Consider the following 25,500-nt stretch of genomic DNA (forward strand, 5'->3'; position numbering starts at 1 on the left):
CTGATGCAAAGTTGCTTAAAAATTTCTCTCATTTTCCTTTTAATGTCTGTAGAATCTGTAGTGATAAACCTTCTTTCATTCCAGATATTGATGGTTTGTATTCCCTCTCTCTTTTTTCTTGATCATAAGCCCTATTTCAGTTAGAATTTTATAAATTTTATTGAACTTTTCAAAGAAACAACTTTAGGTTTTATTCATTTTTCTCTTTGTCTTTCTGTATTATATTTTGTTGGTTTGGGCTCTTATGTTTATTATTTATTTCTTTCTAATTACTTTGGGTTTAATTTGCTTGTTTTTTCTACCTTCTTAAGAAGGAAAATTAGATCATTGATTTTAGACCTTATTTTTCTCATATAAGAATTAAAGCTATAAATTTCCTTCTAAACAGTGTTTTAGTTGCATCCCAAAATTTTAGATATGTTTTATTTTCATTATCATTCAGTTCAAAATTCAAAATATTTTCTAATTTCCTTTGCACTTTATTATTTGATTGATGGGTTATTTAAAAGTGTATTTGGAGTTTTATGAGCTATCATTTAGATAAATTGATATTTTAACTTACGTGATTTGATCCAGTGATTTTTTTCTTATTAACCATAAAGGACAGAAGATGTTACCATTACCTTCTAAAAAGAAAATCTCAAACTTGATGAATGCGCTTGGGTTTCAACCATCACGTGGATGTCAAACACATAAAAAAGTAGCTTGGTATTGCACAAGATTTGGTGGCCTTTACAAAGAGAGCTATGATTTTAATGTTCCAAGGTTTTTTTTTTTCATTTTGCATTTCAATAGTAAGTGATGAAAACTAAATTTCATGCAGTGAAGAGGAAGAAAATAAAAATACACTGAGAATCTCCTATCTTGGATACTTTGATGAGAAATATGTAGTTTAATTCCCACCATCAACCTGTGCCTCAGATATCAAATCCCCCATTCAACAAGTGATGTAACTGAACCTCAGAGAGGTTAAGCCTTCTGTCCAAGATGACACAGCAAAATTAAAACCTTGATCTGTTTGGCAATCACAGTTGTGGCCTTTCTTCTACACCTTGACACCAGAACTAATGCCCTTGAATCTGAATCATGACACTTGTTGAAAAAATTGCACTGACATTTTATCTTGATACATCAAATAATTGTCAAGTTGGAGGGACCATGAAGACTCATTATCAACTCCCCCCCCCCCCTCGTATTAGTCAGGATTCTCCTAAAAGTAGATTTATCATATGAATCAGTTTATGCAACTGAGGGGATTGGAAAAAACAAATTCTGTAGGGAGGGCACAAACTGGAAACTTCAGAAAAGGTGATTCTGAAATCTGGCACATCCAGACTCTGTAGGGCAGTTGCCAGCTGGAAATTCTGCTAAGTTAGTATTCCCTCACAAATGCCTAGTGACTGAAGAAGAGGCAGAAATTCTTTCTGACAGCTGAAATCCTCAGTTCTGCTCTAAGACCTTTGACTGGATGAGGAGACTCCCCTCACTGCTGAGGGCCATCTCCTTTGCTGATGATAGATGCAACTAGCCATAGATGTTATCACCTGACAATAGATATGAATCCATCTGCTAAATATGCTCACTGTAACAATAAGGCCCGTGCTTATATGACCAAACAACTGGACCCCATAACCTAGCCAAGTTGACACATGAAATTGTCCAGAACACCTTCCCTTCAATTAAGGCCAGAAACACACTATATTAAATGGATAAAAGTAGTTTCTGCCTCCAAAGTCTTTCTGTCCCCAACATTATTACAATTACAGAATATTTATTCACTTTCTTTTGAATTTTGAATATAATGACTTAAATTGTAGAACATTTTTATATTTGCCCACTGTATTAACATTTATGAAACCCCTTCTATGTTCAAAGCACTATGCCAGGTGCTCTAACAAGAAGTTAAATCAAACCTCACCTGACCTTAGGATCTTGTGATCTTAACATAACAAAGATATGTTAATGAATAATTTTTATATAGCAATTAAAAAATAGAAAAAAATATGGGATATTGATGACACAATGGAGCCAGCAAATCAGCCCCAGAGGGCCAGACTCCAGACTTTTCCACATGAAAAACATAAACAAAAAACAAAAATCAAAACAAAACCTTGAAGTGTTTTAACCACACTTTTTTGGGTTTCTGATACTAGTAGCTGAATGCAAACTCCTAAAGGTTACCGAATATAGGGATATGTAAGGATACTCTTTGGCAGGTAAAGTAGGGGAGATGGAATTTCTCCTAAATCAAGAAAGTCTTAGAAACTGCCATGGCCACTGACACCTGAGGCCTCATAGCCTACTTTTAGATTCCCAGTTATACATCTCATGTTCTCATTACTTCATTTATAAAAGTGGGAATCTTTAGAAGGGAATGTGAAGAGTGGAAGCAAAAGCAGCATCAGCCGTTGACCAACCTGCAGGCTCCAGGCCTGACCAGCCAAGAAGGTGTTCCCTGCAGGAGGGGAGTCAGGGAGGGATCAAATGTGCAGTCTTGGAAGGGGCTGTCCCTTCCCAAATGCACCTGGGAGAACAGGCTTCCTGAGCTTTGAGAAGAGCTTACAATCAAAGGGAAGTGGTCTGCCAAAAATGGAAAATTTGCCGAATATCGTATATGTTTATTAAAAGTGATGGAAGGAAAAATGGGGGGAAGAGACTGAGAAGTCACCTGCACAGAGAGGATGAGGTTGTCAGAGACCTGGGCCTAGGAAAAAGGAGAGAGGAGGAAGCCAGTGCTGGCTGATGAAGGCTTTATATTGAGTAGAGGTGGCCCAATTCCCACACGGGCAAATCAAGAAAGGGAGAGTGCAGCAAAAAGATTTCTGAACAGAGGCAGAAAAGAGTAAAGAACAATTTGTAGGAAAACCAGCAAGTGGAGATGATGGGGAGAAAGCCAGGTGCGGTCTGTGCTGGGGGAAACTGCCTGACACACCCAGCCCTCAGATGCATCCACATCACATCTGCTTCAGTTTCCTGGCCCCACACAGCCACCTGGCCACCATGCCCAGCAGCTTCCCACAAAGCCACAAGGAACCCAGAGTGACTGCCAGCAGGAACGACAAGACATCAAGCAAGTACTGCTCGTGCCACGGCTGCTGGAAGGCATAAGGCTTGAGGTGTGCCCCATCCCCTGTCTGGAGGATGTGGTTGATCCAGCCCACCAGCCGCTGGGAGGGGGTCAGTGGGTGGGAGCGCCTGATGATGCTGGCGGCCATGGCTGCAGATTTGAACCTGTTGACAGAGACAGAATGGTGGGGACATTACTGAAATGGACTCAGAAGACGTAGAGTGGGTGAGCTCAGAAAAAACTGAGTTTCAAGGAAGAGTGACCAGATTGGCCTTGCCACCCTCTAATTGGGTCCCTTGAAAGTTCAAAAAAGACACCTATATTCAAAGATCCATACTCAGTGCTAAAACTGGTAAACTATAAACAAGTGACTAAGCCAAGGAAGCTTATGATAACCCAGAAAAATATATATGATGCACTTCTTGTATTATTTATATATTGTACATCTTCTTTGTGCCAGGCACTGGGAAGAGACAAAAGTGACCCTAGGGACTCCCAGGCTCTCAGGAAGGGGCCAGCACTCCCTGCATCACCAGAGCTTCCAACTGCTGACCACAGCCAGCCTCACGAGCTGAGACCTGCACAAGGACCACTGCTTAGAAGGGCCAATTGCTTGGCCCTAATTCTCTGCTATAGCCATCTTGAAATTCTTAATAACGTTTGAACAACAGGTGTTAACATTATTTTGCATCGGGATCCTCATATTATGTAGCCAGCCCTGGTGCTGGTAAATGTCTGGTAGACCCAGACCAGAATAACTCCTTCAGGGAGGCAGTGGTCCTTTGGCCCCTTAGGATCTTAGACCCCTTTGAGGATCTGATAAAAGCTACGACCCCATTTTTCAGAAAATGAACAATGCCGAATCATGACTTAGCAAACATATATAAAATTTCCAGGGTTAACAGACCCCTGAAGTTTGACTATGATTCTCAGGCTAAGAAACCCCTGCTGTGTGGTTGTTTTTTCCATCATCCAGCAAAAAATGTTTGGGGTGTTTTCTGTATGTGAAGTAACACATGTTAAGCATTGAGGTCTTATTTATGTTTGTGCCCTTCCAACTCTAATAAGTTATTCATATTTCTAACACAAAAAATATTTTTTCTCTTCATAATAAAATCATTGTGCAGGATGAGCAATTAATTACCTTGAGGTCACCTGGCTCCTTTTATTGGCTCACTTAAGAGTCATTCCTCAACCACTAACTAGGGGGCAGCCCTGTGTTGGCACTGGGAACACAGTGGAAAACAAGATACAGTGCTGTCCTCAGGGAGCTTAATCTCTAGTGTCAATAACAAAAACATAAATACATGAGGCAATTACAGAGCCTGATAAGTGTGAAGAAGGAAATATTCTATTATAATTGGTGTGGACGGGAGAGAAAACTCGTTACGATGGTCAGAGGGGCCTCTCTGAGCAGGTGACATTGGAGAGGAGACCTGTGTATCATGAAAGAGTCACTAGCAGGGAAAGAAGGGAAGGAATGCTCTAGGGAGAACAAGGGCAAGGGCCCAGTGAGGAGGAAGAGCTTGGTGTATTTGGGGATCAAAAAGGTAACTTTCTGCCTCAGAATTCTCCTATAAGGACCCCAAACATGCAAAACTCTCAAAAACATGTGTGTCAATAGTTTGGATACTCATACCCCTTAAGGTAGGACATTATTCTCAGCATCTAACCTAAATTGATCTGGTCCTGTTCTCAGAGGAAACAGGTCAGGTGTTAGCATCACATGCATCTTATTATTCCACTTCCTGGATTACGAGGGAGAACCCATCAGTGCCCTTGGTATTTTAAGCAATCCTTCTTTCAGCCTAAGTGACCACATGTCCAGAGAGCTGCATACCTCTTGTCTTCTATGACTTGTTTCATCTTGAGAGCCAAAGTCTCTGCCTTGAGCTGCTTTAACTGGATAGAGACGCCAAAGTTTTTGGCTTCTACTCGGAGCATGTTTTCAGCCTGGTCTCCAAAGAAGGGAATCCCCACCATGGGCACACCATGTTGGATGGCCTCCAATATGCTATTCTGCCCACCATGGGTGACAAAAAGACGGATGCTAGGGTGAGCTGTTGCAAAAAAGAAGAAAGCAGAACATTTCAGGATGAAAGGTTTCATGACACTAGATAGAGGAACAAAAACCAAAGAAAATACCCAGGAGTCTCAAGCTATATTGGAGAGAAGGGAAATAATGACTTTGCTTGGGATACATCAAGGGTGCATGTTCCAAGATACAGGATTCCAAGGCTTGTCTCTGCATAGAGACTCCCTGCTCAGCCAGAACATAGCTAAGACCAAGAGCTCAGGGAAAGCTGCAGAGAAGAAGGTGATGCAAGGCATGTAATTCCACCCATTGACCCATCCATACACCCATCCAGACATCCAGCCATCTCTCTCCTCCCTGTCTCTCTCTTTGCTTCTCTCTCACCCCTGTGCTCTCTCTGTCTGTCTTGCTGTCTCTGTCTCTCTTCACTGCCCACTAATTTCCATCTTTTCTGAATTCCTAACACATTCACTGACATCACAACTCCTGTGGCGCTCAGAAAACTCATCCTGTACTGTCATCTTTGAAAGCCTGTATGTGTTGTCTCCAGAATTTTATGAGAAGCCCCTGAGAGCAGGAACTGGAACCCAAAACTCAGTATTTCCAATTCTTGCCTTTTCATCCCACCCTTATTTACAGGAGAATAAAATGATTGTTGATAATGAAGATTTCATCTTGACCTGCATCTGTCAACCAGGACACACATCAGAGTCTTCTGAACTTTGACAATGGGAATCATGGGTCCACCCCAGACCTTGTAAAGCACATTTGCAGATCAGATTAGGAATATGTTACTCAGATAACTCAGGTCATTCTGAGCCACGATCTTGGTTATGAGCCTCTGATCAAGGTAATGGCTGTGGCCATCAGCAGTCTCCAAGAGTCAGCACTGGGCACTTAGGAAAGCCCTTGGTATGAGGTACTATGATACCAGAGAATTCTGTAAACCCAATAACCAGCTGTGTGGTTTGTGAGCTTGGCATTTGCATATTTTGGCACATCCTACAGACATTAGAGGCATCAATGTTGTGAAAGTATGACTTATTCAACCCTTAGTAGATGAGGAGGATGTGGGTATATGTATGTGCATGGAGGGGTGGGAGAAGGTTTGTAGGGAACTTTGACTGAACTTGTCCTCAGGAAGCTACAGAGACATTGGCACTTGCCTCCTGTTATGTGTTTTCTGGGTTCACAGATTGTCTTGGATTGTGCTTCGACAACCTTGTTAAGTGCCAAATGGAGTGGGGTCAAGGTGAAATGATGATGCATATGACTTCTGGCTGCAAACAGGAGTTCCAGGATAGAAAGGCTATTTGGGCTTATGGTCTCATTGGAGACAAAACCTGATTCCCCAAACCTCCAGCTAGCTGCTCCTTTCCTGCCCTCAGGAGACTTGCCTCTAGCTATCAGCTGCTTCCTTCCTGTGGTAGGATTGCCCAACTAGAGGTCAGAGCCCTGAGAATGCTAAAGACATGGAAATGAAAAGAGAGAAGCAACCTGGAAGCCCTTACCCAAGAGGTCACTCTGAGGAAGCCAGTCCTCGATTTTCACATTTGCTGCCAATTTCACATCTTTTGGCCAATTAGAGCGCTTACACTTCCATATCACCCGCTGAGGGAGCTGAGCAAAGGCATCATTCATCTCCTTGATGACCTCCTGGGTCTGATAACTGTTCGACGTGGAGCCCAGGGCCACAAGCACAAAACCAGAGTCTCCAAACTTGGCAATGAAGTTCTCAAAGTCCTGGACCAAAGTGAAAAAAGGAAGGAAGTGAATGGAGTTTCTCGTAAAAGCCAAGATGACCACCTACTGAACGTCAGGCCACTTACTGAACACAGTCTCCCCTCAGTGCCTTCTCCTCACCCTCTGAAACCGTGTTCTTCACCCCTGGTACAGTTCAGTGCCCCTTCTTCGTGTTCATGTCCATTAACTCCAGGTAGTCAGGAAGTGAATTTTCTGAGACCTCAGTGCACATTTTCCCATATAAATATATTGTTAGATCCCAGAAGAAGAAACTAATATGTAGAAGGAGTTTCTAACCCAGGGGCCACACAGCTTATCTCACAGAAAATAGGTGCCCCATAGACTAAAGAATGAAGGCTGTTAAAAGCTGTTCAAGTGGCCCCTCAAAGGCAGATAAGGCAAGGTCAGATATGTCCACAAAATAAACAACCAAAAAGGCCTGCTCTCCCTGATTAGATAATGCAGCTGCTTTCCTAAAAAGAATATTGTCTCAGAATTCTAGCAACCAATGAGCCCAAAACTAGATAAGCACTCACCCAATCGAGGCACAGAACATCACAGCAGACACCCTACCCAATGTGGGTTCTTTTTTCATTAAAAAGTGCTGCTCTCAAATAGAGAGCGGGAGCCATTATCTTTTTCTTCTTTTCTGCTGGCTCCCACTTGCTTTCTTTCTCTAATAAATCTTAAACTTTATACTTAAACTTTGACTCGCTGCTTTGTGTGGATTCTTGAATGGCTCCGAACCTAACAAATGTTATTATTAAATCAGGAAAAGGGGTGGAGAGGGCTTTACCAGCCACCGAAAGAGCCCACATTCCACCTGAGGTGCTGATGGCACAACACAGCACTAGCATTTCTGGATCCCAAACTCTCAGGCATAATATTGATTTGGGAGAGGGCATTTGGGACACTGGGAACACCTTCCTTCCTTGAAACCCTGAGCTAGTATCAGGGATTCGTGTACCCTCCACCTACTCTAGGTCCAGAAGACATGGCAATCTGGGAGATTTCCAAGACCAGACAAGAGGGTGGTAGTTGCTAGGAGTATGAAGTTGGAAGGTCAGAGGCCCAGAGTGGGTGTAGACTTTCTGGAGGCTGAGTTGGAGAAGGTGGGAGGAAACCTCTGACAGAAGAAGAAACAGACAAAGAATGAGGCAAGGCTGTTATCCCCACACACCCAATGTGCCACTCAGCATGTTTTGTTCCAATAGTCCATGATATTCTCAGTCATTGACCTGTATCTTTCTTGCCCTGTTAGTGGTTCACAACAATGACTCTACTTTATGACAACCTGGGAAGCATTTTTAAAAATGCCAATGCCCAGACCCAACCCCAGACCTAAGTATGGTTGTTTTAACATTCCTAGGCAATTCTTAAGGACCATTGTGATTTGATGTCCAATCCTAGGGTTGTATAAGGGCAGACTCTGTACTTGCATGACCCTGAGAGTGTGGGCCTCCTTAAACAGGTGCTCTGATGCCTCTCCTGCCTCACCCTATGTCAGGCCCAGGATCCCACTGGCAGGTGGTAGCCACTGTCTCTGCCCTGAGGGCCTCCACATGAAATCCAACTGAGTGCTAAGGCTTTACTTACTTGCGGTACTGGTTTAGTAGCTTTGGCAGTTAAGCCTCCAATATAAACAGTGTTGGGAAGCAGGGGCCGAGCAAATTCAAGAGCAAAGTCAGAGTTAACAAACCACAGCTCTACTTTCAGTAGAAGATGAGACAACACTGGCCTAGAGCCTTCTGGGAAGTGCTCCCTGATGGCATCATCATACTGAGCCTGGATTTGCCTTTGCTTCATGGAAAAATCAAAGAACATCAGAAAGTTCTTCACTCGGCCCCAGAAGTCCATGCGGTCAGTTAGTAAGGAATCGAAGACTGGAACATAAGAGATGGGTTGAGGTAGCCCAAAGTCCACTACACCAAACGCATTGGGAAAGATGGACACAAATGGTTTCCCAAGCTTCTCAGCAACCAGTAAAGGACAGTAGTCAAAAGTTTCAACTATCACCAGGTCAAAGTTTTCATTCTTTAGAGAATCTATGATATCCTTCCGTCTTAGAAAAACATTGCACTGACTCCCAAGTTGTCCCATAAAATTTAAAAAGTCTTCAAATGTTAATCTGTGAGAAAGAAAAGATAAATATTCATGGAAAGTGTTAATTTTACAATACATAAAACAATCTTGGTACCCAAAGAAAACATCCCAGGTACATGAGAACGTCTGGAAGCAGCCCACCTGGTTTGGTGATGTCCCCAAAATGCCCTCTGCTCTGGTCACTGAGGTCTAGGTGGTTCAGCTCCCTGGAATGTTCTGGCTTCCTCTCCACCTTTTTCCTCCCCCAATCCAAATCCCATGCAATCCTTCAAAGCCATAAGGGCCCTTCATCTGTAGGACCTGCCTCTGGCTCTAGCAGACCTCAAAGATCTCTCTCTACTTGACAAATTCTGTGATGCTCCATTTAATCTGCTGATGTGGTAGGAGTGGCTGCCTTGTTTCTCCAGCCAAACTATGTAAGTAACTTGGTGATAGAGTTCCATGAATATTGAAGATAGAGTCTTTTTTATCACTGTGGATTCTGCATTTGATAGATTGCCTCACCCAGTGGACTCTTTGATGATTCTATTAAAACTTAATACCTCAGCTAAAAATGAGAATTCTACCTTCTTATGCCCAGGGCCTAAGCAATTTAAAGGAGCTGGTTTCGAAGCACATTGTTAACAATGTAGGTATGTGTAATCAGAGGGGATAAGGTGAAAGCTCTACTGACCGTTCATTCAGACTCTTGTCTATGGCACTAATGCAGGAGCCATTCTACTTACAGTGCTTTCCCATCTTTGCCTGCATAAAAAATGACCCTGTTTGTAAGTGTAATAGAATATTAGATAAGGGTAACTGGGGGACTGCAACAATCAACACCCATACCCAGGACAGCTGTAACCCATATGCCACTGCACCAAAGTGTCCCAGTTCCAGAAGGCCCTGTCGCTGAGACCTCATTACCAGCATGCAGATCTCTGCCTGGTCTTTAGGATCAACTTCAAGTACCAAAATGGGGGTAACTGGCTGAAATTGTGTTCTGCTTTGTATTTTTACAGATTTCATATAACAAAGAGAATTGCCAAATCTTTTCAGTAATTTCAGTAATGCTGCAAAAATTCCTTCAATATAGTTCATTAATAATGTTTAAAGTTAAGTTAATAAACAGGAAAAAATTCACAAAGATACTCTTATCTGTTCTTATTCTTTAAAATATCAAACTAGAGGAAAAGAGACAGGAGCTGTACTTTCAAACATAGCTAATGACACCAATGACCTAGAATAAATGTGGAATGAATGGATTAGATCAGTCTTATAGAGGAAGGAATGTGGTCTTTCCAACTTGGGTGAGGGAAAAAGGCTTTATGGAAAAAGTTGCAGTTAAGTAAGACTTTGACAAGTGAGTAGAATTTTCTAGCAAATAGGGAGAGTATTAGGATGCCATAATTAACAGAGACAGGCAAATCTTTTCTTTTTATGTCTAAAATGAAATCATTACTTGTTCCTTTGCATTCCAGGGGGGAGCAAAAGGGTCAGCTTCATATCTCTCTGTGCACCGGGATAACTGATTTTAAAAGAACTTTAAAGGTCAGCTGTCCTGACCCTTAAATCAGTGTTTGTAACAGTTTCCCCCATTAACGTATCTATGTGGAAAGAGCAGAGAAAATTAGTGGAAAATGGTGGCTCTAATTTCCCTACCAACAATGAGAATTGGAAATGTCTAAATGGACTTCTGTGCTGGGGAGATTATAGACAAAGATTGTAGGTGAAGAGTTGCAATGAAGGCCTTTTATAGAAATTCCATCATGCTTATAGTGAAGAAGGACAATACCCAGATATTGAAGACTCTCCATCCACTGGACCAGATAATTGGGCACACAAAACCCGTCTGCTCCTTCTACCCAATAATCCACCCATCATCTACCCCTCTATGCCTCCATTTATCCATCCATTCATCCGCCTCTCAGTTCATTCCTCCATTCATCTATTTATCCATCTAAGCATCCCTTTCTCTTATCCTCAATCCAAGCATCCATGAATCCTTTCATTCATTTGTATTATTAAAATAGTGATTCTTTGGTTCAAAGAATAAAATGAAATTACCTGCCATGCAAAGCTTCTTCCAAAAATAAATTTAAATGCTTCATAAATTCTTTTCTATAATATTCAGGTGGATGCCAAGTGATCATTTGGTATGATTTTTCCTCCCCTTTGAAGTCTAAGAAAATGTTAATGGGGGAAATAAGTCAAATATGTCACACAACCTGGATTAATATTACCATAATTATATAGAAGTATGCTTATTCCAATAATTTTATATTTATTTGAATGTTTATTGAATATTTGAAGGGAGTTTTGTTTATTTTCTTTCTCATTAATTCAATAATACAATTAGGAGGATCCAAGATGGTGGATTAGGAGAGACAGAGCAAAATTCTCCTCCATGAAAAACACTAGATAAAATACAGAAAGTGCTCCAGAACAGCAGTTCCAGGGTTCCACCAGCTGGACAAGGACTTCTAAATCCATAGTGACTGTGCACTTGGAGAAACCAACAGACTGCATTTGGAATCGTGAGGTGTTTGATCTAGAGACTGCTGGGATAAATGGCTGCCAGAGCCATGCTGCAGTGGGGAGAAACTGAGAGACAGTGGTTGTAGGTGGGTTAGTGTAAAACCTGGAAAACAACAGGGGGGCCAGCAGTGAGAGCCACAGTAAACCACAGTGGGGAGTGCCTTCCACGCCCCAGGCACCTGCCTCAGTATCTGGGTTGGGTGATAGCCCTTCACACACCTGCAGCTAACAGCCCCCAAGCCAGGAACGGGCTGCTGCAGCAGGTGGAGGACCACAGAAGTGGGTAGTTTCCACACCCCATTCAGCCATCTTTGCAGAGGGCTAGGAGACACTCCTTCACAGCATTGCAGCCAAGAGCTTCCTTAGGGATTCTGCGGGCCTTTGGCAGTGTGCACACCTCCTCTGCAGAAGCCTGTAGAGTGCACAGCCTAGAGGCAGGGGTGCCACACAGAAGTGCCAGGAGCCCTACACCAATCCCAGGGACTTGTGGGCCAATGGCAGAGAGGACTGTGGGGAATCTGAGCTGAAGGGTTAGACATGTGCTGCAACCCCAAGGTATTCCAGCTGCAGTCCTAAGAATGGCTGGGAGTTCTGGGCCTTAAAGCTGTCTTCCTGCCAAACTGCACAGGGCACAACCCCCAGCCACAGAGCTGGTGGCCCTCACTGCACATGGAAAATAGGTGCACTGATCGGACCTCCACAAGGTTTGGACCCCACTTACTGCACAGATGAAGTTGGGGAGAACTGGCTCGAGGGTAAGAGGTGGCATGGGAGTACCATTTGCTGGTAGGTCAGGGAAAGTGTACTCTACCAAGCTGTAGCTCTGTCAAATTATAGATAATTGTTTAAATAAGCCTGAATATCCTAAAAGAACCCTATCAAGATAAGAAAATGCCAAGAGGCCAAAAACAACAACAACAAAAATTTAATCAAATGAAGAAACCAGAAGATATGGATAACCTACACATCAAAATTTAAAAACCAGAGGAGACAGAGAACTTGGAGCAATTAACGAAAAAAGTAATCACAAACATCAGTGTCATGGCTCAGAATATAGAGAACATCAGAAAGATGCTAGAAGGGCAGAAAGAAAAGTTTGCAAGAGTAAATAAAAAAAAAAACAGAGGATCTTATGGAAATAAAAGAAACTGTTGATCAAATTAAAAAGATTCTGTAAACACACAACACCAGAATAGATGAAGCAGAGGAATGAATAAGTGAACATGAAGAAAGTGTTTTGGAGAATGAAAGCACAAAAGAACAAATGGAGAAAAAATCTATAAATTTGAAATGGATCCCAGGGATATGATGGACAACATGAAGCACACAAATGTAAGAATCATTGGTGTTCCAGCAGGAGAAGAGAAGGGTAAAGGTCTAGAAAGAGTATTCAAAAACATTGTTGGGGAAACTTCCCAACCCTCCTAAATGACATAAACACCCAAATCATACACCCAATGAACTGCAAACAGAATAAATCCAAATAAGCCCACTCTGAGATATAATCTGATCAGATTGTCAAATACTGAAGAGAAGGAGCAAGTTCTGAAAGCAGCAAGAGGGAAGCAATTCACCACACACAATGGAAACAACATAAGACTAAGTAGTGACTATTCAATAGCCACCATGGAGGCAAGAAGGCAATGGTATGACATATTTAGAATTCTGAAAGAGAAAAATTTCCAAACAAGAATACTTTATCCAGCAAAGCTCTCCTTCAAATTTGAAGGAGAGCTGAATATCTTCAAAAACAAATGCTGAGAGAATTTGCTAACAAGAGACATGCCCTGCAAGAAAAACTAAAGGGAGCCCTACCAGCAGAGAAAAAAGAAAGGAAAGAGAGGTCTGGAGAAGGACACAAAACTGAAGAGTTTTAGTAAGGGTACATTAAAGGAAATAAGCAAAGAGAGGGGGAAAAATATACCTAACAAATAAAAACCAAGGGATACAAGGGCTGATTCAAGAACTGCCTTCAGAGTAATAACATTGAATGTGAATGGATTAAAATTCCAATTAAAATACATAGACTGGCAGAATGGATCAAAAAATATGAACCATCAATAAGTTGCTTACAAGAGATTCATTTAGAACCAGAGAAACAAAGAAATTGAAAGTGATAGGATGGAAAAATATTCCATGCATGCTACAGCCAAAAGAAAGCAGGAGTAGCAATATTAATCTCAGATCAAATAGACTTTAAATGCAAGAATGTCACAAGAGACAAAGAAGGACACTATATACTAATAAAAGGGACAATTCAACAAGAAGAAATAACAAACATAAATGTCTAGGCACCCAATCAAGGTGCCCCAAGGTACATGAGATAAACATTGGCAAAACTGAAGGAAGTAATAGATGTTTCCACGATAATTGTAGGAGACTTCAATACATCACTCTCTCCTATAGATAGGTCAACCAGACAGAAGACCAATAAGGAAACTGAAAATCTAAACAATTTGATAAACCAATTTTACTTAATAAACATATACAGAGCATTACATCCCAAATCACCAGGATACACATTCTTCTCTAGTGCTCACAGAACTTTCTCCAGAATAGATCTATACTAGGGCAAAAAACAAGCCTCAATAAATTTAAGAAGACCGAAATTATTCAAAGCACATCCTCTGATCACAAAAGAATACAACTAGAATAACTATCGAAAATTTAGAACATTCACAAATATCTGGAGTTAAACAACATACTCCTAAACAATCAGTGTAGGAAGAAATAGAAAGAGAAATTGCTAAACATCTACAGATGAATGAACATGAGAATACAACATATCAAAACTTATGGGATGCAGTGAAGGCAGTATTGAGGGGGAAATTTATAGCTAAAAATACATACATTAAAAAAGAAGAAAGAGCTAAAATCAAAGAACTCATGGAACAACTTAAAGAGCTAGAAAATAAACAGAAAACTAATCCTAAACCAAGAAGAAGAAAAGAAACAACAAGGATTAGAACAGAAATAAATGATATGGAGAACAAAAGAACAATAGAGAGGATAAATAAAACCAAAAGTGTTCTTTGAGAATATCAACAAGATTGACAAGCCCCTAGCTAGACCGACAAAATCAAAATGAGAGAAGACACAAATAAACAAAATAATAAATGAGAGAGGCAACATACTGCAGATACTGAAGAAATTTTAAAAACCATAAGAGGATACTATGAACAACTGTACGTCACAAACTAGATAATGTAGAGGAAATGGACAATTTCCTGGAAACACATGAACAGCCTAGACTGACCAGAGAAGAAACAAAAGACCTCAACAAACCAATCAAAAGCAAAGAGATCCAATCAGCCATCAAAAAGCTTTCCACAATAAATATCTAGGGCCAGATGGCTTCACAGAGGAATTCTACTAACCTTTCCAATAAGAACTGACACCGATCTTACTTAAACTCTTTCAAAAAATTGGAGAAAATGGAACACTACCTAACTCATTTTATGAAGCTAACATCACTCCAATACCAAAACCAGGTAAAGATGCTACAAGAAAGGAAAATTACAGGCCAATCCCCCTCATGAATATAGATGCAAAAATTCTCAACTAAATACTTGCAAATCAAATCCAAAGACACAGTAAAAAAAATCATACACCATGATTAAGTGGGGTTCATTCCAGGCATGCAAGGAATCAATCAATGTAATACAACACATTAACAAATCAAAAGGGAAAAATCAAATGATCATCTCAATAAATGCTGAAAAAACATTTGACAAAACCCAGCATCCTTTGTTGATAAAAACACTTCAGAAGGTAAGAATTGAAGGAAACTTCCTCAATATGAGAAAGGGCATAAAAGAAAAAATTCACAGCAAGCATAGTACTCAATGGTGAGAGACTGAAAGCCTTCCCTCTAAGATCAGGAAAGAGACAAGGAAGCCCACTGTCACCGCTGTTATTCAACATTGTGCTAGAAGTTCCAGCCAGAGCAATCTGGCAAGACAAAGAAATAAAAGGCATCCAAATTGGAAAGGAAGAAGTAAAACTGTCATTATTTGCTGATGATATAATCTTATATTTGGAAAACCCTGAGAAATTGATGACAGCTACTTGAGCTAATAAACAAATTCAGCAAAGAGGTGGGATACAAGATTAATGCACATAAGTCAATAATGTTCCTACACACTAGAAATGATCTAACTGAAGAGACACTCAAGAAAAAGATACCATTCTAATAGCAACTAAAAAAATCAAGTACTGAGGAATAAACTTAACCAAGCATGTAAAATTCCTATACATAGAAAATTACATAACTTTACTAAAAGAAATAGAAGAGGTCCTAAACAGAAGGAAAAATATTCTGTGTTCATGGATAGGAAGGCTAAATGTTGTTAAGAAGTCAATTCTACCCAGACTCATATACAGATTCAATTCAATTCCAATCAAAATTCCAACAACCTAATTTGACGTCTTGGAAAAGCTAGTTATCAAATTTATTTGGAAGGAAAAGGGAACTCAAATTGCTAAAAACATTCTAAAAAAGAGAAAAGAAGTGGGAGGACATACACTTCCTGACTTTGAAGCTTACTCTAAAGCCACAGTAGTCAAAACAGCATGGTATTGGCACAAAGATAGACATAGTGATCAATGGAATCAAATTGAGAATTCAGAAATAGACCCCCAGATCTACAGTCGACTGATTTTTGATAAGGTCCCCAAATCCACTGAACTTGGACATAATAGTCTCTTCAACAAATGGGGCTGGGAGAACTGGATATCCATATCCAAAAGAGGACCCCTACCTCACACCCTGCACAAAAATTAACTCAAAGTGGGTCAAAGACCTCAATATAAGAGACAGTACCATGAAACTCCTAGAAGATAATGTAGGGAAACATTTCCAAGACCTTGTGTTAGGAGTTGGCTTCTTAGACCTTACACCAAAGCACAAGCAACAAAAGAAAAAATGGAAAAATGAAAACTCCTCAAAATTAAAAACTTCTGTACCTCAAAGGAATTTGACAAAAAGGTGAATAGGTAGCCAACTCAATGGGAAAAAAATATTTGGAAACCATGTGTATTAGACAGGGCTCTCTAGGGAAACAGAATCAACAAGAGATATCTGCAAATATAATATTTTATAAAAGTGTCTCACACAACTATGGGGATGCATGAGTCCAAATTCCATAGGGCAGGCAGCAAACTGGCAACTCCAATGAAGGTTTCGATGAACTCCTCAGGCAGGAAACTGGCAACTCAATGAAGGTGTTCAATGAACTCCTCAGGAAACTCTTCACTGGCTAGAAGAAGTGAAGGTCCTTGCTCTCTCTCCCTTAAAAGTCTTCAACTGATTGGATTAAATCCAGCTGATTGCATTCTTTCATTGCAGAAGACATCCCTTTATTGATGTAATCAGTCACAGCTGCAGTCAATTGATTGATGATTTAATAAACCAGCCTTCTGGTTTATTAATCAACCACGGATGTCCTTGCAGTCACAGTTTGGCCAGTACTTGCTTGACCAGACAACTGGGCACCTTTACCTGGCCAAGTTGACACTTGATCCTAACCATTACACCATGTGTCTGATAAAAGAGTGATATATTGCAAATAAAAAGGAATCCTACAATTTAACAACAATAGTACAAACAACCCAATTATAAAACGGGCAAAAGTTATGAAAAGATATTTCTCTGAAGAGGAAATACAAATGGCTAAAAAACACATGAAAACATCGTGGGATGGAGAACATTTTCTTGACCAAAAGGGGGAAATGAAAGGAAATGAAATAAGCTTCAGTGGCAGAGAGATTCCAAAACGAGCCGAAAGGTCACTCTGGTGGGCACTCTTACACACAATACAGACAACCCTTTTTAGGTTCTAATGAATTGAGAGCGCTGGTGATAGATACCTGAAACTATCAAACTACAACCCAGAACCCATGAATCTTGAAGATGATTGTATAAAAATGTAGCTTATGAGGGGTGACAATGGGATTGGGAAAGCCATAATGACCACACTCCCTTTTGTCTAGTTTATGGATGGATGAGTAGAAAAATGGGGGAAGGAAACAAACAAACAAACAGACAAAGGCACCCAGTGTTCCTTTTTACTTTAATTGCTCTTTTTCACTTTAATTATTATTCTTGTTATTTTTGTGTGTGTGGTAATGAAGGTGTCAGGGATTGATTTTGGTGATGAATGTACAACTATGTAATGGTACTATGGACAATCAAATGTACGATTTGTTTTGTATGACTGTGTGGAATGTGAATATATCGCAATAAAATGAATATTAAAAAAACGTGAAAAAATGTTCATCTTCACTAGCTATTAGGGAGATGCAAATTAAGACCACAATGAGATACCATCTCACACCAATTAGAATGGCTGCCATTAAATAAACAGGAAACTACAAATGCTGGAGGGGATGTGGAGAAATTGGAACACTTATTCATTTTTGGTGGGACTGTATAATGGTACAGCCACTCTGGAAGAGAGTCTGGCAGTTCCTTAGAAAACTAGATATCGAGTTACCCTTCAATCTACCAATTTCACTTCTTGGAATATACTCAGATGACCTGAAAGCAGTGACAAGAACAGCTATTTGCACACTGATGTTCATAGCAGCATTATTCACAATTGCCAAGAGATGAAAACAATCCAAATGCCCATCAACAGATGAGCAGATAAATAAAATGTGGTATATACACACATTGGAATATGACACAGCAGTAAGAACGAACGAGGTCATGAAACATATGACAACATGGATGAACCCTGAAGACATAATTTTGAGTGAAATAAGCTTGGCACAAAAAGAGAAATATTGTATGTTACCACTAATGTGAACTCTGTGAAAAATGTAAAATAAATGTTTTATATTATAGAATATAGGGGACCTAGCCATACTAAGTGAAGAAGGAACAATAATCTAATAAGAACAGACAAGTTATGGAGGGTAATCTTAATGTTATAAGAATGCTCAGGAATGACTGTGGTTTGTTAATTTTTGTGGGATATGGAAGGAACATGTTGGAAGTAATGTAGTTATTTTAGGTTATTTGTTTTTCTTATTCCTTTGGTTATGGTTTGTTAATTTTCTTGGGGTATGGTAGGAATATGTTGGAAGCAATGTATTATTGTAGGTTAATTGTTTTTCTTATTGCTTTGTTCTTGTTTCATTTGAAATGTTTTTTACTGTTTGTTTTAATTTTTTTGATAAAGTTTAAAAAAAGTTAAAAAAAATCAGATGACATTTATTCAGACCTTATAAAGATTCAGGCACTTCTATTCTACTTGATGTTGTAGAAGCTTCCATTTAAAACTTTCCTTTAGAAACAAACAAATAAACAAATGAAGGCACCCAGTGTTCTTTTTTACTTTAATTGCTCTTTTTCACTTTAATTATTATTCTTGTTATTTTTGTGTGTGTGCTAATGAAGGTGTCAGGGATTGATTTTGGTGATGAATTTACAACTATGTAATGGTACTGAGAACAATCGAATGTACAATTTGCTTTGTATGACTGCGTGGTATGTGAATATATCTCAATAAAATGAATATAAAAATAAAAAAATTGAATGCAAGCTGAATCAAATGAATAACTATATTTAAAATAAAAACATAAATGTTTAAAAGAAAAAAATTGCATTCCAACTAACTTTTGAGAAGAGTAACTTCAGTATGTTTCCTTTGTCTAGGGGGAGGAAAAGAACTACAAATATATCTTCAAATATTTTAAGTAGGTCTGTTTTCATGGTGGTATGGTTGTAGGACTTCTAATATCATGTCATATATACTTTAGAAAAAAAAACAAAAAAAACTTTCCTTTAAGGAAAGAGCTATTTGTTCTGGATTGCGGGTGAGAAAACAAAAGTTGATTGAGTTTAAGATCATTTATTGAGGTTACACACACAGTGAACAGTATGTTTGTATTTAAGTATAGGTCTGTTTGATTCCAGAGCCAATACTCCTTCTGTTTTAAAAAACTTGGTTTTCATTTGTGATACACGCAAATAGTTCAATTCAGTAAAAAGTAAGAAAAGGTAAATTAAAACACCATCCCAGTCATACCTGCTCGGCCTCTCTCTCGCCACCCATGTGTAATAGTCTGACTCCACGTTTTATGCTTGTTAAAACCTCTCAAGCCCCACCTCCCCCTTCTTCCTCAGGGACCCATCCGGATAAACTGGTAAGAATGCTCAGGAGCTCCCTCTGTGGGCATCTGTGAGAATTTCAAGCTATGCAAGTACAGACCCAAGTGCAGGAATCCTCACCCCATCTCAAGCCGTAACCGCAATAAAAACTCAAGGAAGTCGTCCCTTTCTACCTGCTCTCTTAAGCCATTTTCATACCTGCTCGGAAGCCTGCCCTGCTCTCCAAAAAAGACCTTGTTGTGTGACTACTAAACCTTTTCATACCCTCTTGATATATGTGTGCTGTCATCAGTCTCAACATGTGAGCCAAGTTTTGAGTGGCTGGAGATTCCACGCCCCACAGGCAAACACAAGACAAGTGACATGTGTAATAGGATGTGTAGGAATGACCGCCACCAAAGACCTCTTTCTGTTGCTTTGACCGGCTATCTGTCTCTGCTGGCTGGGCATGGCACTTTGAACTGTGCAGCTTTATGCTGCATTTACTAAGTCCTACTGAGCCTCTGATGTACATTTAACCAAAGTCTGAGGTCAGAAGGTTCGATAATTGGCATATAGTAGGCCTGGGTCCTGCATCTTGCCCAGGCCAATCTGTATGTCTCAGAGTGACTCGTGTATCTCAATTCCAGCATAATCTGTGGACTTACCCTGCAACCACTGGTTGTTAGTCTCACTTAGACTTCAACCCCATTCTATAGAGCACTTGGAGTGTAACATACAGGGACAGCGGTCGCCATGTGATGTACTGAGTTCCTCACTGCCAACGGCAGATGGCCCACGAGAACCCTATGAAAAGCCTTTGCAGCTGTTGCTGTCTACACCTCTGCAACTAAAACATATTCCAGTTCTTATATTAATAGGGAGAAATACCCAAGGCACCCAGGAGGTCCCTCAACAATTGCAATAGGGTAGGCCACTACATCTGACAGTACTGATTTGGGACTCTCTCATGGGAGAAACTTATAAATATGAGCAGGCAAGAGAGGACCACCACACCCACCCCCCAACAAAGTACATCCAGGAATCACCAAAAGGAAAAAACAGAGTGAGAGAAAGAGAGGGACAAAAAAGGAGGGGGAACAGGGAACAAAACAGAGGTCTCCTGTTGGAAATCCAAAATGTACTTTACAAAATTATATAACAGGAAAATAAAGGGTAACAATTGGCTTTTGTGCCTTTATATTGCAGGTTCTCAATTAGCTTTAACATCTGCTGAGATGCACCAATTGTCAAATTTTCCTGACCTTAATCAATACTGGGGCTCATGTTACAGTCATACTTGGCAATCCTACTAAATTAAAGCAAGGCACCTGTGTTGGTTTGGAGCTTTTATGTACCCCTGAAAAGGCCATGTTCTTTTAATTCATTCCTGTGTGTGCAAACCTATTGTAGGTGAGACCTTTTGGTTAGGTTATTTCAATTGATATGTGACCCAGCCCATTCAACGCAGATCTTAATTGTTTTACTGGAGCCCTTTATGAGAGGATAAAGAACACACAGAAGAAAACAAAAGAGTGCTTAGAAAGAAAAAGCCCCCACAGGAGGTGAGAGAGGAAGCTGCTGAAGCCAGAAGCTGAAAGCAACAAAATCTGGGAGAGAAGGACCAGCAGATGCCGGCCATGTGCCTTCCCATTTGACAGAGGCATCCCAGATACTGGCAGCCTTTCTTCAGAGAAGGTATCATCCTATTGATGCCTTAACTTGGGCATTTTCATGGCCTTAGAACTGTAAATTTGTAAGTTAACAAATCCTCATTGTAAAAGCCAATCCTTTTCTGGTATATTGCATTCTGGCAGCTTTAGCAAACTGACACAGTTCCCTCTATACCCTTAGAGGATCTACCAAATATAAAATAGAGGGCAAATGAGAAGAAACCCAGAGTTTGCTCTGGAAAAGCTAAGAGAGGACCCCCAGATGCTTAGAAAGAAATGTCCTGAGAGAAACAAGGAAGGATCTGAGAAAGAGAAGTTGAGACAGAAGTCCAGAGACATTTTGGAGAAAGCAATGGAAACCAGAGGCTAACCCTGGGGAGAAAGATCAGCAGAGCCAGCCATGTGCCTTCCCATGTGACAGAGGAACCCCAGATGCCATTGGTCTTTCTTCAGAGAAAGTATCACCCTACTGATGCCTTAACTGGGACATTTTCATGGCCTTAGAACTGTAAATCTGTGACCTAATAAACTCCCATTGTAAAAGTCAATCCATTTCTGGTATTTTGCATTCCAGCAGCTTCACAAACTGCAGCGCAGCTGTTGCACATAGTCTGTTCAGGCAAGCTCTTAACCACATCCAACTTTCTCCAGGAGCCCAGACATGATGCGACCTTGAACATCCTCCTCCAAAGAGATTCATTTAACACAACCATTCAAGACAAGCAAACATTGGCCAAGTTGCTAAGGAAAAGGATGGACCATGGCCCCATACAAAGTACAAGGCCCAGTGCCTCAGCTGAATGGCAGGGAATTATTTGGGCAGTTGAGGGTCTCTATCTCTGACACTGCCAAGAAACAATTATTGATCTTCTCAGCACCCACAACATTAAAACACATCCAACATCTTTTAGGCTTTTGGGGGTTCTGGAAACAACATAGTCTTCATTTACATATTTTACTTAAGTCCATTCATGCCGTCACTTGAAAATCAGCTCACTTTGAATAGGGCCCCCTATAATAATAGGCTCTAAAAGCTGTCCAGATTGCAATACAACAAGCACTCCCATTAGAATCCCCCAGGATTACTTCACTTTCCAGTATTTAGCAACATTGTCGCAAGCCTCCTGGAATTCTCTTGACCAATCTTGACAGCTGCATTACTTCCTGCTATAATACTATTATTGTTGCTGCTGTAAGAGTTACTGCACACAACACAAATATATCATCCTACTGTTCAGGAGGTAAGAAATCCAAATGAACCTCAGCATTCCTTCTGGAGACTCAAAAGAGAGGAATCTACTTTCTTGCTTTTTCCAACTTCTGGAGGCTCTCTGCATTCCATGGTGTATGAACCTGTTCTAGCTGACAATCATATCACTCTGACTTCTCCAACCACTGCACATCTTTTCTGACTCTCCAGCCTCCTATCCCTTACAAAGACCATTGTGAAGACATTGAGCCCACTGTGATAATCCAGGATAATCTCCCCATCTTGAGATCCTTTTCTTAATCACATCTGCAAGTCCCCTCTGCTATGTGTATTAGTTAGGGTTCGCCAAAGAGAAAGAACTGACAGAATCTATCTATCTGTTTTAGTTTGCTAAAGCTGACAAAATGCTGTAAACTAGAAATGGACTGGCTTTTAACAATAGGGGTTTATTAGCTTACAATAAGTTTACAGTTCTAAGGCCATGAAAGTGTCCAATTTAAGGCATAAACAGATGATACCTTCTCTCTGAAGACTGTCTAATGGCAATCCACAGCTCCTCTGTAACATGGTCAGGCACATAGCAATGTCCGCTGGTCTCTCCCTTCTCTGCTGGGTTTTGTTGCTACAGCTTCTGGCTTCAGTGGTTTCCTCTGTGAGCTTCTGCATGTTTCTCTCTTTTAGCTTCTGTCTCTCTTAGCTTCTGTGGGAGTTTTTCTATAACTTCTGTCTGTCTTTTATCCTCTAATAAAGGACTCTAGTAAGAGGATTAAGACCTATCCTGGAGCATGAATCAACTGAAATAACTGAATCAAAAGGTCTCAGCCAAACCAGGTCCACACCCTCATGAATGGATTAACACCTTTTCTGAACATGAGCTTTTCTGGGTACGTACAACTTCAAACCATCACACTATCTATCTATCAAATGTAAATATGTACATAATATCTATGTAAATATTAAGAAATACATTATAGGAACTGGCATACACAATCATGGGGATTGGCATGTCTGAATTCCATACAGCGGGCCACAAGTTGGAAAGTCTGATGAAGGTGAAGTTGAATTCCCCAGCAGAAGTTGACTAGCTGAAGTAGAGACAGAAATTCTTTGTTCTGACTTCTGAGATCCTCAGTTCTCTTTCTTAACAGTGCTAACTGATTGGAAGGTGAGACTTCCCCCATTGCTGAGGATGATATCCTTTGTTGACTGTAGATGCAATCAGCCACAGATGCAATCAACTGACTGCAGATGAAAATCCATCTACAAAATACCCTCAAGTAACAATCAGGCCAGACCTTCTTTGAACAAATGACTGGACACCATAACCTAGTCAAGTGGACACATGAAAGTAGTCATTGCAAGATGTATGGAAACCCGTGTATACAAGTTCCATGGATCTCTTTGAAGGGACATTATCTGCCTACCACAATCTGCCCTCTGGCCCCCAAACTTTCATAACCACCCCAAATGCATTCACCCCATCCTGACATCACTTGAAGTCTCAATTAATTATAATATCAACTCAGAGTCAAAAAATCTCCTCTAAATTTCATCAGTTCAAAAGTCTTAAATCTCATCATCCAAATAATCTAAATCAAGTGTGGATGAGACTCAGTATGATCTACCTGGGAGCAAAATTTATCTCTTTGGACATATGAAACCAGAAAACAACTTATCTTCTCCAGAACACAACAGTGGAACATGCATACAATAACAGTTACAGACATTACTGCTCAAAAAAAGAGAAAATGGAAGGGACAAAGGAGTCACCAGACCCAAGGAATTTCAAAATCCAACCTGGAAGACAATATTAGGTTTCAAAGCCAGGAATAACTCTCTGTGGTTTGGAGCTCAGCCCCCTAAGCGTTAACTCCAACCTTAGAGTTATCCTTCATTCTTCATAAAGTACAGCATGTGTTTGCAGCTGAGTAGCTGATCATCCTGTTTCCTGCCTGTACAGTTTTGGGAGTCTGAGAGCCTTTTTTCATTTTATCCTTTCTCTATCCCCTTTCAGCCCAAATTGGCAGTGTTTCTGCTAGTATAAAATTCTCAAGCACCTGGTGAGTTTGCCATGCATTATAATGGGAATTCACTCTATTATACAAGAAGCTGCTCCACAGATCCCTCCTAGATACTCCAATCTCTATTTTTGTCTTCTGTTGACATGGCTGAAAGAATCCAAAAAGCACACACGTAATATCTTTGAACAGCCCTCTATGTGACTGAATACTCTGATCTTTTGATCCTTCAGCGGCAATAGCAAAAGGTTGTCCAGCCACATCCTTGTCTTTCTTTTCAATGCATGATTTCCTAAGAATGAATCCCCTAACTTTAGCAAATATCATAATCTGAACAGGCTAACAATTTCCAAATCATGAAGTCCTTGTTCCAATTGCTTGATAATTCTTCCCTGAATTTATCTCCTACCTCTTACATTTTATCATACCCATCAAGGAAAAATAAGGTCACAGTTTCCTTAGAAAGCAACTCAGCTACACATCCAAGTTCATCATTTACAAGTTCTGCTTTCCACATAACCATAGGACTCTGTTGAGTTAATCTTTCTGTCACTAAAAAACAAAGATTCCATTTCAGCCTGTTTACAATAACATATTTCTAATTTCCTTCTCAGCCCTAGCCAGAGGCACTTTTAACTCTGTATTTCTCCCAAAACTCCATTTATGATGGTTTATATATTTTCTAAGACAATATAACTTTTCTCTACCATGCTCCTCACTTCCATCTGAGTCCTCACTAGCAGATTTCTTAAGATTCATGTTTCTACTAACAGTCTGTTCAATACAATCTAGGCTTCTTCTATCACATTGTTCAAAATTCTTCCAGGCTCTACCCATTAACCAATTCCAAAGACCCTTCAACATGCTGAGGCATTTGTTACAGCAGTACCCAATGCCAAATAACTAAATTTGTATCAGTAAGGGTTCAACCACTAAACACAACACATGGGACGTAGATTTTAAGAGATCCATTGCAAGGACTCAGCTTACATAACTGTGGGAGACAGCAAGCCAAGTCTAAAATTCACAGAGCAGGACA

At 40.2% G+C, this 25,500-nt stretch overlaps 1 protein-coding gene across 1 annotated transcript in view; it reads right to left on the bottom strand.

Annotated features, from left to right (window-relative positions):
- Positions 1-2,582: 2,582 nt before the first annotated feature.
- LOC119506091 (UDP-glucuronosyltransferase 3A2-like) overlaps positions 2,583-25,500 on the bottom strand; it is a 45,644-nt gene continuing 22,726 nt past the window's right edge. Inside the window, exons 3-7 of the mRNA XM_037798967.1 lie at positions 10,995-11,109; positions 8,442-8,973; positions 6,614-6,845; positions 4,908-5,127; positions 2,583-3,231 (exon numbers count right to left, since the gene is read on the bottom strand). Of these exons, the coding sequence (XP_037654895.1) occupies positions 2,955-3,231; positions 4,908-5,127; positions 6,614-6,845; positions 8,442-8,973; positions 10,995-11,109 (1,376 nt within the window). The 3' untranslated portion in view covers positions 2,583-2,954. The remainder of the gene's footprint in view (positions 3,232-4,907; positions 5,128-6,613; positions 6,846-8,441; positions 8,974-10,994; positions 11,110-25,500) is intronic.

The sequence above is a fragment of the Choloepus didactylus genome, chromosome 11, assembly GCF_015220235.1.
Source record: "Choloepus didactylus isolate mChoDid1 chromosome 11, mChoDid1.pri, whole genome shotgun sequence".
In the NCBI taxonomy this organism is placed as follows: domain Eukaryota; kingdom Metazoa; phylum Chordata; class Mammalia; order Pilosa; family Megalonychidae; genus Choloepus; species Choloepus didactylus.